At 29.0% G+C, this 16,898-nt stretch overlaps 2 protein-coding genes and 1 long non-coding RNA gene across 8 annotated transcripts; 2 read left to right on the top strand and 1 right to left on the bottom strand.

The window, feature by feature from the left end:
- Positions 1 to 719: 719 nt before the first annotated feature.
- On the top strand, positions 720 to 8,080 carry LOC117232964 (eukaryotic translation initiation factor 4E-binding protein Mextli). 6 transcript variants are annotated; one of them, XM_033492785.1, is made up of 12 exons: positions 720 to 872; positions 1,911 to 2,029; positions 2,194 to 2,334; positions 2,422 to 2,591; positions 2,673 to 2,868; positions 3,139 to 3,210; positions 4,118 to 4,178; positions 4,264 to 4,552; positions 4,632 to 4,884; positions 4,955 to 5,076; positions 6,323 to 6,348; positions 6,431 to 8,080. In XM_033492785.1, exons 2-12 carry the CDS (start codon positions 1,921 to 1,923, stop codon positions 6,474 to 6,476), a joined length of 1,485 nt encoding a protein of 494 aa, XP_033348676.1. In that variant the 5' UTR covers positions 720 to 872; positions 1,911 to 1,920; the 3' UTR covers positions 6,477 to 8,080. The 6 variants fall into 6 exon arrangements, with proteins under 6 accessions (XP_033348676.1, XP_033348672.1, XP_033348677.1 ...); XM_033492781.1 differs by lacking the exon at positions 6,323 to 6,348 and having other exon boundaries at positions 6,431 to 8,016; XM_033492783.1 differs by lacking the exons at positions 720 to 872; positions 6,323 to 6,348 and adding an exon at positions 1,224 to 1,332 and having other exon boundaries at positions 6,431 to 6,535.
- Positions 8,081 to 8,447: 367 nt separating this feature from the next.
- Positions 8,448 to 16,202, bottom strand: LOC117232957 (DNA topoisomerase I, mitochondrial). The gene is made up of 12 exons (XM_033492769.1): positions 16,035 to 16,202; positions 15,718 to 15,763; positions 14,773 to 15,166; positions 14,389 to 14,702; positions 14,161 to 14,309; positions 13,864 to 14,070; positions 13,626 to 13,790; positions 12,806 to 12,897; positions 11,500 to 12,473; positions 10,964 to 11,414; positions 10,731 to 10,880; positions 8,448 to 10,649 (listed from the first exon to the last, which is right to left on the bottom strand). The coding sequence occupies exons 1-12, from the start codon at positions 16,074 to 16,076 to the stop codon at positions 10,547 to 10,549; spliced, it is 3,087 nt and encodes a 1,028-aa protein (XP_033348660.1). The 5' UTR covers positions 16,077 to 16,202; the 3' UTR covers positions 8,448 to 10,546.
- LOC117232973 lies at positions 15,770 to 16,187 on the top strand. Its single transcript, XR_004493231.1, has 2 exons — positions 15,770 to 15,935; positions 15,994 to 16,187. It is a non-coding gene; the product is annotated as an uncharacterized LOC117232973 (long non-coding RNA).
- Positions 16,203 to 16,898: the final 696 nt, after the last annotated feature.

The raw sequence follows: 16,898 nt of genomic DNA, 5'->3' as shown, positions 1-16,898 counted from the left end.
GGGTTGAGTCTTAAGGTTGAGAATAATAGTCGTGCTAACATGTCGTTACCATAATAATAAAACAGTGATCGCTTTAAACTGCTATGCGAAATCTACATTTTTCAGTATTTTCTTGCACTTCGACACTAATGTGTCTATAATAATCCAGAATTTTTGCATGCCATTAAATTGGGAAAATAGGATAAAAAGAGATAATTCGAATTCACTCTGTAACTATCCTTCTGGTCAAGATAGAGCGCTGAAAATTGATTTACGATGTTTTCTTTTGGTGAGTTATCGAATGGTGCATCACAATGATGCATGATAAAAATCGGTTCAAGGACACTTTCTGTCCCTTGTATCCTGGCTATCTTCTTCTATTGTATGAAGTTGTACGTAAAAGTTTTAAAAACACAGAAACCTCCATCTGGGATCATATAAACAGGTCTCGATACTCATACTGAAAGTGAGCGAAAGCATGGCAGAAATAGTTCGAAGATTGAGTCGAGAAAAATCAATATGGAAGGCAAAATGGTTTCCGTCCTGTGCGTGTATGACATGCTATGCATGCCTCAAACAGAAACAGAGGCATTCTATGCATCTTTGTTTGTCTTGTAATAACAAGAACTTTGTTGTCTTCCATATTGATTTTTCACGATTCAAATTTTGAGCGCTTTTCTCTAGAGAGTGTCGAGACTTGTTTATGTAACCGTGCTTTCATCGAACTAAGTTCCTTCTGCTAGTGAATTTTAAATAACATGTTAGTATCACTGTTGTAAATTTAAGACACTTGAGTATACCTTCGTAACGTATGTCAACGACAGTCGACATATCTTACCGATTTCTTTTAGACGATCTGCCTGTCGTTGATCTGTGGCACGGTCGACGTGGTGGTAAGTGACTTTTTAATTACAGAAATTAAATTGTCGATACTGCTCTTTAAATATAACAATTTGGTTAATGTTAAATGTTAAGTGTTTTTTCGACGTGATGTGCCTTAGCTTTCATAATTTTGGATTTTGCAATGGTAGTTCATGTTAATGTCCTACCTTAATAGAATTCAGTATTTCGATGTATACATAAAGAATTTTCTTTATGTTATTTGTCTTGTACTTTGCAAAATTTAAATAATTCATTATATTTTTTCTCCTCCCTCCCCCCCCTCTTTATTTCTTGCTCTTCCCTTCCACTTTTCCTCCCCCACTCTTGTTTTCTCCTTTCTTTTGCTTACTATCTCTCTTTGTTCTTTGCACATTTTCCCTCTTCTTCTAACGTGCCTTACAAGATGTCGAAAGTACCAAAGGCGCTCGCATGGAGACCGCATAAATTATTTTTATCGCTACGTAGGCTACGGTAAAATAATTTACTATTGTAAAGTTACTCTACTTTCGCACCAACTCCAACAACTGTAGCAAATATTGTTAAAATTCACGTTAGTACATTAAATATTCAATTTTTTTTTCTTTGCTATTGCTTAGTATTTTCTACATAAACCACACTCTGTTCCGTAGTTATTTTTAAATCACCCGCGGCGCAGAACTACATATCGAAAATTTTGAAGAATACGCTCTACAAAACGATTAAACTTAAAATAATAAAATATCCTTCTCTTCTTTAATTTCAAAATGATATTAAGTTGCCAAAACAATGCAACATCTGTATAAATATTGATCATACAAATAATTGCTTTTATTACATTATGAAGTAGCGTCACGTTAGGAAGACTTTCAACAGTGTGTGAAAAGAAATCGGCTAGAAAATTCTATACTTATTTTTACTTTCTTAAAGGTAGTGTTTGAAAATTATGCTTTCTAATTATGTGAAAGAAATAAAGGCTATATTGGTTAATTTCATTAAATTGTGTTTAATCCTTATCTACTTAGTAGCTCTGCTTAATGTCCTTTTTCATTCTTTGTGTTTGTTTGTTTAAGATTATAGAGAATGGCCGCAACACAACTAAATCGAGCTCGAACCATCAAGAAAATCGAAAAACCTCGGCCGCTTAAACTTGCTCAACGCCACGCGACCGTCGATGGGCGGATTACGACTGGTAATATATTGCTAATTAATATACTTATATAATTTATCACTTATTGTATTACATACCTAAGACATGCGTATTAAGTTTTATTCTCTTATTCACTTCCTTTATAATGTTTTAATTATTGATTTTGGTTATTATAATTTATCAAATTAAAATATTATATTTTACAGTGGAGGACATAGTGTCCTTAATCGACAATGTTGCTATGCAACTAACTAATGGCTTCCATGATCGAACGCTGCAAATAAGTGTGATTACAATGTGTAATCATTTAAAACTTTGTGCTCCTCAGTTAGAAGCTATTTATAAAGGTATAGCTTAAAATAATATTTTTAATATAAAAAATGGAGTGAAGTCAAGATACTAATAATTTAAATTTTTTTTCTTTTAATTTATAGATCAGCTGGACAGAGCTTTTGTGGCGATCAGAAATGGAAGTCAAGACGAAAAGTTAGATTTGACGACTAGGGTTCACCTGCTGGAACTTATAGAATTAAGAGCCAAGCAATGGCGTCACACAGATTCTATGGATGTATATTATACACAGAAATTATCGCATTTAGATAATGTATGTCATCCTTATATTTTATTATATTATGTCTTATTATAAATGGAATGATTTGTAAAGAAGTCTAAATGACATTAATAGGCAGAAGCAATTCCTGACACACCTACAAATGTATTGTCATCTCCTATGGCAACAATGACTTCCCCTACTGCGGCACCTATTTTAGGACCTGGTGAAGTTATAAAAAATAGTGGCAAATTTGTTAAACCTACGCGTATCCCTGGAAAAAACTACTGTAAAGATGAAGTTGTTATACGTAACAGTGATTCTGGTAAAGGTAAGAGAAGTTTAAAATTTTTTAAAATTATATTAATCATATGTATATTGTAGATGAAATATACATACATGTAAAACATCATAATATAATGTAGAATACGGCTTACTTGTTTTAATTTCTGAATGGTTTATTTTAATTTTAAGTTACCGTTGCACTATATTTTTGGATCTGTTTATTGATATATCTTATATTTTGTATACTGTTTTTCACATCTATTGTAAGTAGTAAGTATTATGTTTCTACTTCTAAATCATTTGCACAAAAATACAGTGATGGGAATAAAAGGGCGGCGGGTTCACATGATCGAAGAGCTCAGCCAGACAATCATCTCCTTCCAGCGAGGTAAACAAATAATTTGCAGATGGCTTAATAGCATCATGTTCACGCATTACAAAAATAACTAATTATATATTTTTTAATATCTTTACATACCTAATATTTCCATTACATCAATCCACTTTATAAAGTAATAGAAATTGGAGTTTTCTGTTCTTATGATTAAATATTTTGTTAAATATTTACTATATATTCATATATAAAAAATTAGTAAAATATATTGAAAAACTTTTCGTAATAAAACGTAGAAATAAATCGGTTTTGTTCTTACAACATTGTAAAATAAATTTATGACAGCAAGTGATGTTTGTACATTCACGAATATAATTTATGTTGTAACTTACATTTACCTTTATTTGCATGAAATATTTTTTCTTTATATGTTATTATGTTAATCACTTAATGATATTGTGAAAATTCGATTGTGTGATTACTCAAAATCTTTTTTTACTGTATGACTGTCTTGATTGTTATCACATTTTATTATCATTAGTATGCATATTGTTTGCAGCTTATTAAATCACATATAAGTAAGTATAAAATGTTGAATAACATTTGATGTTATTACTACAATGTTATTCAGTGTTTTATGCATTTCATACTATTTTGTTTACTGCTTATAAATGCTTACAGTTTTAAACATATCTAAAAATTTATCTTATCTCTTTTTACAGGAAATGTTTACATAATTAATGTTATACTTTTTAATGTTTTAATGCATAAATAATTTGTTTTGGAGTGTTTGAACATTATTTATATTTAATAGATATCTATTGATATATAATTTTGCATTGACAAATTGCACATTAACCACAATGCAAATGAGACTTACATAATAAATTTTAATTGATAACAAACATTTGACATTTTATTGATATTACAAAATATGTTTGACATACTGCTTTTTTTGTAGTAAACCCTGGAGCCAAAGAACGACTTGTCCAAATCACGGGTACTTCCGAGGACAAGATACAGTGAGCTCAATTTTAATTTTAATTATTTACTATTCTATGTTAAACTTGGAATATCTAAGTTACTTTTTATCCATTATTACGTCAGTTACGCGAAGGATTTGATAAAAGATACGATTCAACGAAATGCATCGCCGGTGAGATTGGAGCAAGGTGGAGGAGAAAAAGGAGCCATGGGTGGTTCTAGCTCCTCACTAAATAGTAGTGCGTCGGACGAAAGTAATCGATTGCAACATCAGCAACAAAACTCTCGTTTACGAAGTTCGCTCCTCCACAGCTTCTCCACCAACGACGCCAGTATTGGCGAATATAAATATACAGTTACAGTTGGTAACCAGTCCTTAAAGATCACAGGATGCAATCTCGATCTTGTTAGGGTAATAATCTTTCTTTTTTGAAGGTATAAATTAAGTATCTTATTTGATGTGTTTCTAACACAATTACTTTGTATGTTAGACTGCAAAACTAGTTTTAGATGAATATTTCTTGGGAGATTCTGAAAATTTCACAAGTGGTATAGAATATTTCAATTTCGAAGAAGAGTCTCCATTTTCGATTTCGTCTTCCAGTACACAAAAAACATTGTTAACTCCAAATAATACAAACGAAGTAGCCCGAGAATTAAATATGGATAGTACTGCGACGTCAGAAAGTGAAGAAACTTATAAACCCTTTATTATACCTGAACCAAGTTCATCAACTCAGGGAGGTAATTATTTTGAGTGATTATTGAAAGCTTTCAACTACAAAAGATAATACTTTGGTAATACTTTGTTTAGTTCCAGAAATTAGAGAACTCACATACGAGTTTTTGTTGCTGTGTTCAACAGGCCCTTATGCTAAACGACCGCCTGCAGATTGGGCTCGTATTCAAAAGGAATGTCCCAACATTGTTCGCAAGGTACATCAATGTGATACCAATGCTAATCACCTGATGTACGACAGTGTTATTTACTAATTTTTCTTGCAAGATGATACAAGATTAACGCCTTGAAATTAATTTGACTATTTTGGAGTTACGTTTATTTCCCGTATTGAAATGTGCTGATGCTAAAATAACTGTTATATTTTTACTTATTCCACTTTTGGAATATTCGTCCTTAGATATTAAATCTCACTACATTATTAGAATCAGTAATAGCATAGAAGAACAGATATTTTCCATTAGTGGAAGGCAGTTTTCACGAAAGTATCATAATTCCTAAAAATTTTTAACTTTGATCAGTTAGAATTGATTCCTAAGCTCTTTTTTTCTTAGCTTATATTCTTTTCCATTGGAAATATTAAATTACAAGGCTGATATTTTAATTCATATACAATATATATATTTAAACCAAAAGTTTGGAACAAACATGATTTTTGTGATATTTAATAGCTTCAACCAAAAAAATTGTTTTGACAGTATTATGTAGATGTGATCATATGTAAAACTTGTTATATGTTACTTATAATGGTTTTTTTTATATTGAAAGCAATATAATTTGCCCTTGAGTTATAATAATATATTGATGTTTATTACTGAATATTATTGCAGTAGTATATGTTTATTTCATTAAATAAATTAAACTCATAATATATGCTATCGTTAAATAATTACATAAAGTTCTTTTTTTAATCATATTCTTCTATTTTATTACTAAAATATTTATTTTTTTAATGAATTAGGGTTTTGATTACTAATATAAATCAAAAACGAAAATATGTCGTGTTATATGTTTGTTAAACATTGTATGTAAATTTTATATTCTCTCAAGTTTCCCATATACGTCATTATTCAAATATTATGATTTGTTTAACAGTTGCATAATATGCTATGCATATTAAATTTAAGTGATTAATATTAAATGAATTTAAGAAAACGTTATTGCAATTTTTATTATTTTAATGATATTATGTGAAAAAATTATTAAATTTTACATTATATAAAAAGGCTTATATACTGAATGTTATTGTATAACACTTATGGAATTTTTAAGATAATAAATTTTTACTTTGTATTTTTTAAAATCATGTAATACGTACATTATAACAAATGTGTGATAAATTCTTGTTCAACTTCAAAATTATATTAGAAAACGTTTGTGTAACTACTCTAAAATGGCATGCATCTACATAAACCATTTAACACTTGCTTTACAATTTCAAAGCATGCTGCTTATAACATCATATCCAGGTAATGTAGAAACTACAATAGTTACTTACAATATAGTTTGTTATTAGCAATTATGCAACTAAACTTTATTTTTATTTAACAGGAACCGATTCGCTGGTTCGAACCGGAGACATATAAAGCTAAGGTAGCAGCTGCTGGTCTTGTTACAGTATTGACGATCGGAGAAGGAGAAACTGATCCAGAATGAAAGGGATTGCAAAATTGTATAATCACCATGAAATTGTATGTATTAATTTACATCGATGTTTATCTCGATGTATTGTGATAAATTTTTAAAAGTAAACTGGTATAATGTTCTGACATGAAGGAATAGGCATTATATGAGTAACATAATATGTATTGCCGAACTTAATTGTAGCAATACAAAATGACTAGTATGAATATCGAGATATCCGCTAATATTTAAAAATGTTATGCGTGTTTAAATCTAAATTGTTTTCAAAATAATTTAATATTGTAATATTTTAATAAGCATTTATGCTTTCTGATATTACATTTATATGCAGCAAATTTGTGGAATTCATTTAAAAAGAATGTTGTCTATTTCTAATTAATCGAACGTGTCTTGCAACGATATTTTTAGTTTATTTTACAATCCATGTACTGTTTTATATTTCGTAGTAGATCGAAGAAATTTCAATATCTTTATTATCATTACTACTACTGCTGCTATTGCTCCTATTATTATTACTATCACTACTACCACTACTACTATTAGTATTGGAATACTTCATATAAACACTTATGAAAGACAATAAACGATTTTTATATTTTTAGTATGACATATAGATCAAATTACGGTACTCATAAAACATAACTTATGCAATTCATAATTATTGAATATTGTCAAGTTAAAAAATAGCATTTCCATTAATAGTTTTGAATTTAAATTAACGAAGGAAAATTGTTAATTGAAAAAAAGAGAATAATATTACTAACAAATGATTGTTGATTGGAACTGTAAATAAAATTAAATTTAACATTGTAGAATGCAATTTATGTAAGCATTCAAAAAATGCTTCAATTTTTGATGCATAATATATATTTTGTTACATATAACAACTGTAACAAAATAGTGATTTAACATAGTCTAGTCTACCTTTTTAAAGTAGGAACTACTATTTTGGTAATTACTCTGCTGTGACATAATAGCCAAAAAAAAAAAGAAAAAAAAAATGATTTCATTTAATCTTAAATCAAGATTTTATATTTTATATACTAAAACCATGATACTGTGTAATATATATTATCAATTATATGGAGAGATAAAAACAAGTTTTTTGCTTCTATATCGATTTCCGTATAATTAATAATAAGGATTAATATTCAATGCTGCATAACAAATTTTGTATTATAATTAATTCAAGTTTATTTTTTATTAGATATAAAATTGTATTTCAATAAGTTATTTTTTTTTTGTTATGGTATTACTTCTCTCCTTTCAGTTAAAGATTATATTATGTATTGTAAATGTTTCATTAGCCAGAATATAAATTACAAATATATTGTTAAGTTTCTTTGATTATTTTTGAAATTACGCATTACGTATCTTTTGACATATGAATTATTTGAACATATAAAATATGTAATTTCTGTATTTTATTTTCTGGCTTGAAATATTAGGAGAATATTTAATATTTATTTGATCTGGGACTAAATTATGTTGCACGCACACGAAACGTTATGTTTGTATGTTTTTACATCTTTTAATATTTATTACAAATTTACACAATTATTTGATTTAAATTATTAATAATTTATTACTATAAACACTAACTGCAGTAATATAATAGTATATTATTGTACCTTGCTCTTTAATAATAAACCAATAAAAGTAAAGTATCGTCGGGTTATACTTTTTTTTTACTTTAAAACAAAGCACACCTATAACTGGATGCGATGTATTTTGAATCATTGGATTCTATTAATAGTAAGTATGTGAACATTTAGTTATTATGTAAATAAATCAATTTATCTTTTTGCACTATAAGTTTTATTATTCCAGTATCGTATAGAAATGATAATGTCCGAAATATACATACACCTTAATTTGTGTACACTTCATTGTACTAGATATCGATTGTATTTTTACTTCTCACTTGTAAAAGTTAAAAATGTTATATCTGATGTTATGTGCATAAAACATTTGATATTAGAGGCCTATGTACTGATTGTATTTCATTATGTCATGTTAATTAGTTACTAATTTCTATATCGTAAATGACTTTAATAAAGTAAATTAAGAGTAATGTGACATATACGCACATATATATCTTAAATTCAGTCTACTTGATCATCGTATAAGTTAATGTAGTCTGATATACTGTACTAGTTTTATCTTCAGAAATGTTTATAATCATGAATATTTGGAAAAAGACAATAATATAAAAAGATAAATATTATAAGAGTTTACTACTTTAGACAGTAAAATGTTTGAAATGAATGAAACATTCATTTTAAATTATTAATGAGATTAGAACATGACCAAACTTACTTATATATCAAAAACTAGTTTGTAGCATAACAGACGATTAAATTATGCGACTCTTCATACAATAATTGGCAGTTTTATGAGAATAGTGGCCTTTAATAACTTTACAACATTTCTTAAAACACATTAGTATACATTCTATAGTTTTAAATAAAATGAACTAACTTGTGATTGTTATTAACGTAATGTTTTAATACAAAAGTTATAAAGAACCACCATTCTAATTACATATTTGTATAATTTTATAATTGCAGCTTCCTTAAATATATATATTTATATATGAGTGTAAAAAATTGTATGTGTTCATATGCATACAACACAATGATATGGGAATATTATGTCAGTGACGAGTAATTAATATTTAATTTAGCAAGATGAATGAATATTTTTATGATGGAAATAACATATTTATTATAAAGTCTACAATCTAACTAATGTGAATATATCCTAAGCTACTGAAAAAATTACTCGTCTCTGATTCATATTCCAAGATAAATAAGCGAATAATCTATTCTAAACATGATTTACTTATAACAGATTAAAATAAGGTGTTTCACACACACATACTCTCAAATATTAATGTATAATTTGAGTCCCATGAGTCACATAAACAAAGACATTCTTCAAATTTAGAATATCTTGTACAAATGATTTACAGGTATATATTAGGAAAGGATTTTGAAAAATATTGCAATAAATTTGAGTATCTTGCTATTAAACAGTAAACAAAATTCAACTATGGCTATAAATATGATAACTAATTTGTAACATATTGAAGTATTTTTTTTTACAATATTCTATATCATGGTGATCACAAGGTTTTTATGTGTACGAATATTAAAAAAATGTTAAAGATACACTGTGTTCACATTTATTATAGACTAAACATTTCTTTTATAAAGCATAAATCGCTAAAAGCAATAATCTATTTTTTAAATACATTAATATGTTATAATTATCTTTCGAGACGCTATATTTCAATCAAATTGGCTAACCACAATTTCGATTTGATAAATTTTATACTAAAAAATTTATGTAGAGCGCGCGACTCTAACTTTAATTAACATTCCATTAATGACATTATACACTTATGAGAAAAGACAAATTAAAGGAATATAAAAATTAGCTGCTCATTCGGCAGTCACATTTTTTTTAGATCTAATACACATACCTCTTTCTTACTTGGCTGGCAAAGTTTTCATAGTCCTATGTACAATGCAGCAACCAATGTTTATTGTGCACTTCTAAATTTAGAGACTGTAAAATTCTTGTTTTACTGAAGTATCTTTGAGCTATATTCTCTAAATTTAGATCACTTGCACAAATTTTGCTTTTTTAATTCACAAATATTACAAATTTCTACCTAACACGAATTTAAATTTTCGTCAAACTATTCAATTTTAGTTTCTAATATTTATAAGATCAATTAAACGTCTATATGCAAATGCGACCGCTAAAATTTTTACGCGATGATTGCTAAGCGATCACTTCTAGATTACAAGTATGTGTTTATTACATACTGAATATAAAGTCTTTACCGAAATTTAACGTAGTGTTCTATACAAAATATGTCTTCGCATTTTCACATTTATTTTTTGTAAATATAGAAAATTATACCATTACTTTTTCCTTCAATAATTTTAACGAAAATTTCACTAAATACAATCAGTGGGAGTTATTTTTCGTAATAATCAATCTTCTATGGGGTTAAAATACATAATCTGGTCCTGCCATGTCTATTGCCCATCTGAACTTATCCCTCTGAGTCTTATTATAAATCTTCTCAATAGGGACATTATGTTTCTTACACCTAAATAATATAAAAATAAAAAGTAATATTGTGCTTATGATTATAATATTTAATATAAAATAAAAAAAGAATCAAAGTTACCATGCAACTGTAATTCTAGGATCCAAATAATTCAACTTGGAGGTGCCTAGAGCAATTTCTTTATTTTCCTCTTTGTCTGTTGCTTGAACCTCCAATTTTGTCAGTTGCTCTTTTAATCTATCAAGAGCCTTCTTCTTCTTTTCATATACGCTATAATAATAAATGCACAATAAATTACTTAATATTATTTAAACTTAATACTACTTAATTTTTAATAATTAACCAATACGTACACTTTTTCCTTAACAGATCCATGCTTTGCATCACGTTTGGCTTCCTTTACAGCATGTTCTGCTTCACTTATAGCTTGCTTCTTAGCTTCTATTTTTGCCTTAAGGTTTTCCATAGATTTTGCATGGGTTTTAGGCACTGAACGTTGATGATTACACAATATTGCAACAGCTCGATTTGCTCTATTATATGATAAAATCTTTTCTGCTTCTGTATCATCAGGATTTGTTAATTTATCTAATTGCTGTTGCAATGTCCATGAAGCATTATATGTCCTAAAGACCTTAGCAGTGAGACCTTCCATCAATTCATTTAAATGTTTATTCATAACGGTTGTATTAAGACGATCAAATAAATCATCACTTGGTGATTTATTTTCCATAAAAAGCTGTAAATTTTTAAATACCCTTTTTTCTACTGGCACTTCATTGTAATACCTTATAGAATCTTTACCTATAAATACAATAAAAACATATATACAAATATTATACTAAAAAATGTCATCTTTATCTAATTTATGAGCAAAAATTCAGCATACCTAAGAAGTCAAATACAACTACATACTCCTTTCCATCCTTTTGCTCATGTAATGTAATGTGTTCTACTCGTAAAGAACAACAACCTACAGTATCTGCTTGATCTTCATCTTTCTCGTTACCAGCTCTGAGAGCTAATTTATCTATAAAATATAATGCAACAGCTCTTTGTCTTATACGCATCTCCTTACTTTTCCAATCTTCCCTATATTCAGCACGAATTTTATCTATTAATTGTGCTAATTTTCTAGCAGTCTCATATTTCTGCCAATCTTTTTCTCCTTTAAGTTTGCTTGATGGATTGAGCATAACGTATTTCACTTGTCCTTGAATATTCTCTGTCCAAGATGCAAGCCAGGTAACGTTAGGATCGTGCCGAACTTCCTTCCATTTATGGCCTGGTGGTGGCTTTGGTATATTAGAATCTTTGGAACAATTAATAAGAATATCTTCTGGCATAACTCTTCTTTTCAGTTTGCCCATTTTAGGATGTTCACCACGACCTCTGAATAAACCAGGCGGCTCAATCTTGAAATTACCTATTTTTTCTTTATGTCCATCAATAATGCAAAAACCATATTCTTTTTGTATTTGTTCATTTGTTTCTTTTATTTTCTGCTTTTCTTCTTTTGTCATTGCTTTCCGTTCTTCGCTTTTTTGAACAAAATACGAATGCATTTCTTTAAAATTGCACTTACTCAAGTCATTTATTTTAGCCCTCTCTGATTCAGTCATCACTTCTCTCCAATCATGGAAGAAGTTATTATTAAATGCAGACTTCGTAGTATAATCGTGATCTAACATGCGTGCATAGAAAGTTGCAACTTCTTCTGCATCTTGACTTAATTTCATTTCTTTTCCACAGTAATAAAATTTTACATCAGGGGGAAGTGGCTCATATGGAGGTGCAAATACTGGTCCTTTATGTTCCAAGAATGTCCATTTTGTCCCATCATTTTTCTTCTCTTCTTCCCACCTATAACAATTTTTTCATTTAGTTTTATTTCATTGTGTGTTTTTAGTTTTGTTTCATTGTGCTTCAAAAATTTAACCTTCAAATAAATAAATACTTATGCATTTTCAATTTTGTAGAACATTTGCATCTATAAAAACAATGTAAATTTATCAAAGACGTTATTCTGATATTTGTAATAACTTTAAACATATTTTGCTTTAAAAAATATGTATATAAGTTTTACTATATTATGCTTCATCTGAAAAATTCACGCATACACACAAAATAAGGTTAGGACGATATAACCTTATTTATTTATACGCTGTAATTCCTCAAATCATAAGAAACCTTACCATTTCCAAACTTCTTGTTCTTCTTCTTGCTTCTTTTTCCTTGGGCTAGAATTTTCTCCCTTTGATGCTCTTGCACCTTTCTTCTTTGGTTTCTATAAATTTTATTTTATAGTTAATCGAATGTGAGATATATCAGATATGCATGATGTGACCCACAGCGACGTGTACAACAAAATGATACAAAAAATATATACTCCATATGATTGATACATGCTTAAGGAATTTATATTGTCTATACAAATTGAAAACCAACAAAACAATATCAATTGCAAAATTTCAACTGCAATTAATAGATCAAATTTTAAAAAAATATCAGAAAAGAACCTGTCATCCTATTACACCCGGAAAAAATCACCCATCAAGACTCAATGGAAGACATTTTCCTTCACTTTATGAAGCTATAGGAAAACATAGATCACAAAGATGTGTTGTGTGTGCGAAAAACTCTAAGAGACAAGAATCTCGTTATCAATACCAAAAATATGATGTTGGGTTGTGTGTGTTTCCATGTTTCAAAACATATATTGAATTAAATTATTAATTACTGTATATTATTCTTTCACTATTTTCAACTGCTAATCAGATTCTTTATACCTATTAAATAAGTTTATATCTTTTATGTAAAAATTATGAGTATATTGTTTTAAAGAAAAGTCCCTTTTCTTCCAAAATAAACTGTCCATCCACAATGTGTACACTTTCGATGTGAGTCCAGTTCAGTGGCGGCGCTACAGCGGACCGAACCGCCGTAGCGAAATTGTTAAGTAAGATTATAACATCATTAATACATATAAAGAATATATGTAAAGAATCACAGTACTTGTTCAATTTCGTCTTCATCTTCATCATCTTCATGTTTTCGCTTTTTCTTCTTTGCTTTTGTATCATTCTTCTTCGACTTTTTACGTGCTGAAAGTGGGACATCATCTTCTTCCTCTGAATCTAAACTTCTTTTAACACTTGTAGGAGCCATGGACCTTGCACTCTGTATAATTTTTATATTATAATATACATATCTAATTTTTAAATAATAAAAATTTAATATAAATTTGACTTACCAATGGCATGTCTTCATCTGATTCTTCCTCAGTTTTAATTGTTGTATTATGAAGATCTGAAAGTCTTGTGTCGTTTCCATCAGTTGAATCCATACTACCTTCTTCTTCATTCATAGCTTCTTCGTCATCCTCATCTTCTTTAATATATAATGGTTGTTCTCCACCGCTGTCATCATCATCTTCAGGTTCAATTTGTGATATAGGTTCCTGTAATTTATTATTTTAAATTTATTTAATTATTCGAATTCATTTGTTTCAAGTATAAGAATAAATATATTAGAAAAAGTATATATGTACTTCTTTCACTTCATGCTTCAAGGTTTGGCCAACATCAAACTGAAATACTTCATTTCCTATGTGATTAGGTTTTACATCCATTACTTCTTCTTTTACTTTAATTTCTTCCTTCTCCTTCTCTTTCTTATCTTTATCTTCTCTATGTTTTGCTATAGATTAGATAAAATAAAAATTAACAAGTTCATTCTTCGTTCATAACTTTGTTGTATACCTTATGTTATAACTTACATTTTTCTTTCTCATGACGATGTCGATCTTTTTCTTTATCATGGCGATGTTTATCTTTACTGGATAAATTATGTTTATCTTTGTCTTTTTCAGAAGAGCGATGCTTTTCTTTGTCATTTGCATGAGATGTGGAATGTCTTTCCTTGTCCTTTTCTAATGAATGTTTTCTCTCCTTTTCTTTATCCTTAGAGACATTTTTATCCTTATCTTTGTCACGAGAACTTGAACTTATACTGTGTTTGTATTTGTCCTTATCCTTACTTTTTTCTCTGTCTTTCTCTTTGCTTTCTTTATCCTTGGAACTACTGTGATGTCTGCAACATAATCTGTTGTATATGAAGATAAAACTATGTGTGATTAAGTACAAAATTATATTAAATATACCTGTCTTTATCCTTGGAACTTGAACTAGAGCTAGATCTGTGATAATGTTCTTTATCTTTGCTTTTATCCTTTTCTCTTTCTTTGCTTGAAGAACTACTACTTTTGTGTTCTTTATCCTTGCTAGATGATGAGTTACTCTTTCTATCCTTATCTTTATCTTTGTTACTACTGCTACTATCATGTTTATCTTTTTCTTTAATAGAACTAGAACTATGTTTATGTCTATCTTTTTCCTTTTCCCTGTGATCACTTTTATGATTTCTATCCTTCTCTTTGCTTCTCTCTTTGTCTTTATGATCTGATTTATGAGATCGTTCTTTATCCTTATCCCTATGTTCGGATTTGTGTTCTCTTTTTTTGTCAAATCCATTTGACATGCCATTTATATGAGCATCTAGAAATATACATATAATATATATATATATACACACACATAAATATATATAATATCAATTGTATTTCAAGATCTTTTTATTGAAAAAATAAATCATTTTGCATGTAATTATTTAAATAAAATTGCATAATTACTAAAATATAAAAAAAAATTATTTGTATTCCTCGATTAAATTTATTACGGCTATATTTCGAAATATTTAACTAAATGTGAAATGCAGAAATAATTTAGAATGTATTGTATTCATTTAGTTAAAAGAGGCAAATTAAGAAACATTCCATAATTTTTACTTTAAAAAATTGAAATTCTAAATTCTCGTAATACAGAGCGTGAACAAGTGCCAACTAAAATAATAAAACTAAGTTTGAATTGCAGGAAGTCGTAAGTAGTTCGGACGCTTCGTCAGAGTCGAAACACGTGTCAGACCGGTCGGGTCGTTGGCAGCCTTAACTCTTTGGTCGTTGCGTTGAACTTAACATTTGCTGCTATAAAGTTCTGATTTCAGCTATGTCAGATTACATACGTTAAAACTGTACGAATAAACCACTTACCATTATGATTTCCAGTCACATTGCTATTTTCCTTGATCTTTTTTTCCTGAAACAATAAAATTCACATATAAATATCATCTTAATAAGATCGTAGCACGGTATATAACTATCTACTTCTCCGTTGGACTTAACGTCTGGCAGTGTGAAGCGAGCCAGGTAGGACTTAGTCGCAGACGCCATTTTGGGACTTAGAAAAATTTTGCATCCACGACTATGCCGTACGTACAAGAGAAAAGCCGTAATATAAGACAAAATACTAAAAAACTGTACACGTAGGTAAACGCAGTGAAGCAAACAGATATTAAATAGTCACTTACTGAGTCGGAATTCGACTGCGTTGTCGGTTGCTCGAGCTCCATTTCTCGTACAAACGCACTGATAGACTTTAGCGACGCAAGGGCTAACAGAAGCGAGAGAAGAAGACTGGGGGCACACACACCACTATCCGACTATACACTTCGCGTGAGACTGCAGCCGAGCCTACGCTTAGAGAGGAGACCCAGTCAAAGTATCAAAAATATCTAACTGCGCATGCGCTTCTTTGCTCCGCCTCTTCGATCCCCAATACAATCCCTTCCACCGCAGTTCGTACCTGCCTATTCAGTCGTTCTCTTACAATAATGCTTGGTTATGAACATAACGTTAACAATTTTATAAATAAATCACATGAGAATAGTTGTTAATGTATCAACTGCGTTTTCCTATCGATGAAAATCGCTTTAATTTTGAAAAGAAATATCTAATCTTTATCCAACCGTTGCTACAAACTTCAATTTTAAGTGGAGATGTTCGTGACATATAATCGAATATATATCGAAATTCATAACATAGGAAATATATCACATTAAAAAATTATTTATTGTTAATTTCTTAAAATTTCGTCAGTAATTCAAAGGAATATACAAAGATCTAGGCTATTGTGTGATATGATTTTTATAATATTAACCTTTTATAGTTCTGTTAATTCGCATTTTATGTCTATGGCTTATGTAAGGAAAATAGCATGTACTTGTAATTAATGGCATAATATTATATAGAGGTTAACAAGGCTTATTTTATGTCCAAATTTAACGAGTTTATTTTTATAAAATGTAGCAAAATTGGTAAAAAAGTTCACACCATCTTCTTAAATCATAATACTATTCATATTAAATTTATTAATTTTATGTTTATATAAAAAA

The sequence above is a fragment of the Bombus vosnesenskii genome, unplaced genomic scaffold (assembly GCF_011952255.1).
Source record: "Bombus vosnesenskii isolate JDL3184/JDL3185 unplaced genomic scaffold, Bvos_JDL3184-5_v1.1 scf7180000013294, whole genome shotgun sequence".
NCBI lineage: Eukaryota > Metazoa > Arthropoda > Insecta > Hymenoptera > Apidae > Bombus > Bombus vosnesenskii.
This window is presented reverse-complemented; position numbering and strand designations above follow the sequence as displayed.

Coding starts and splice junctions, on each gene's coding strand:
- LOC117232964 (XM_033492781.1), top strand. CDS start 1,921: ATGGCCGCAACACAACTAAATCGAGCTCGAACCATCAAGAAAATCGAA. Junction 4,179..4,263: donor ACTTCCGAGGACAAGATACA/GTGAGCTCAATT, acceptor TTATTACGTCAG/TTACGCGAAGGATTTGATAA. Junction 4,553..4,631: donor GCAATCTCGATCTTGTTAGG/GTAATAATCTTT, acceptor TTTGTATGTTAG/ACTGCAAAACTAGTTTTAGA.
- LOC117232957 (XM_033492769.1), bottom strand. CDS start 16,076: ATGGAGCTCGAGCAACCGACAACGCAGTCGAATTCCGACTCA. Junction 15,764..16,034: donor CGCAGTCGAATTCCGACTCA/GTAAGTGACTAT, acceptor TTATTGTTTCAG/GAAAAAAAGATCAAGGAAAA. Junction 12,898..13,625: donor ATGAAGACGAAATTGAACAA/GTACTGTGATTC, acceptor TAAAATTTATAG/AAACCAAAGAAGAAAGGTGC.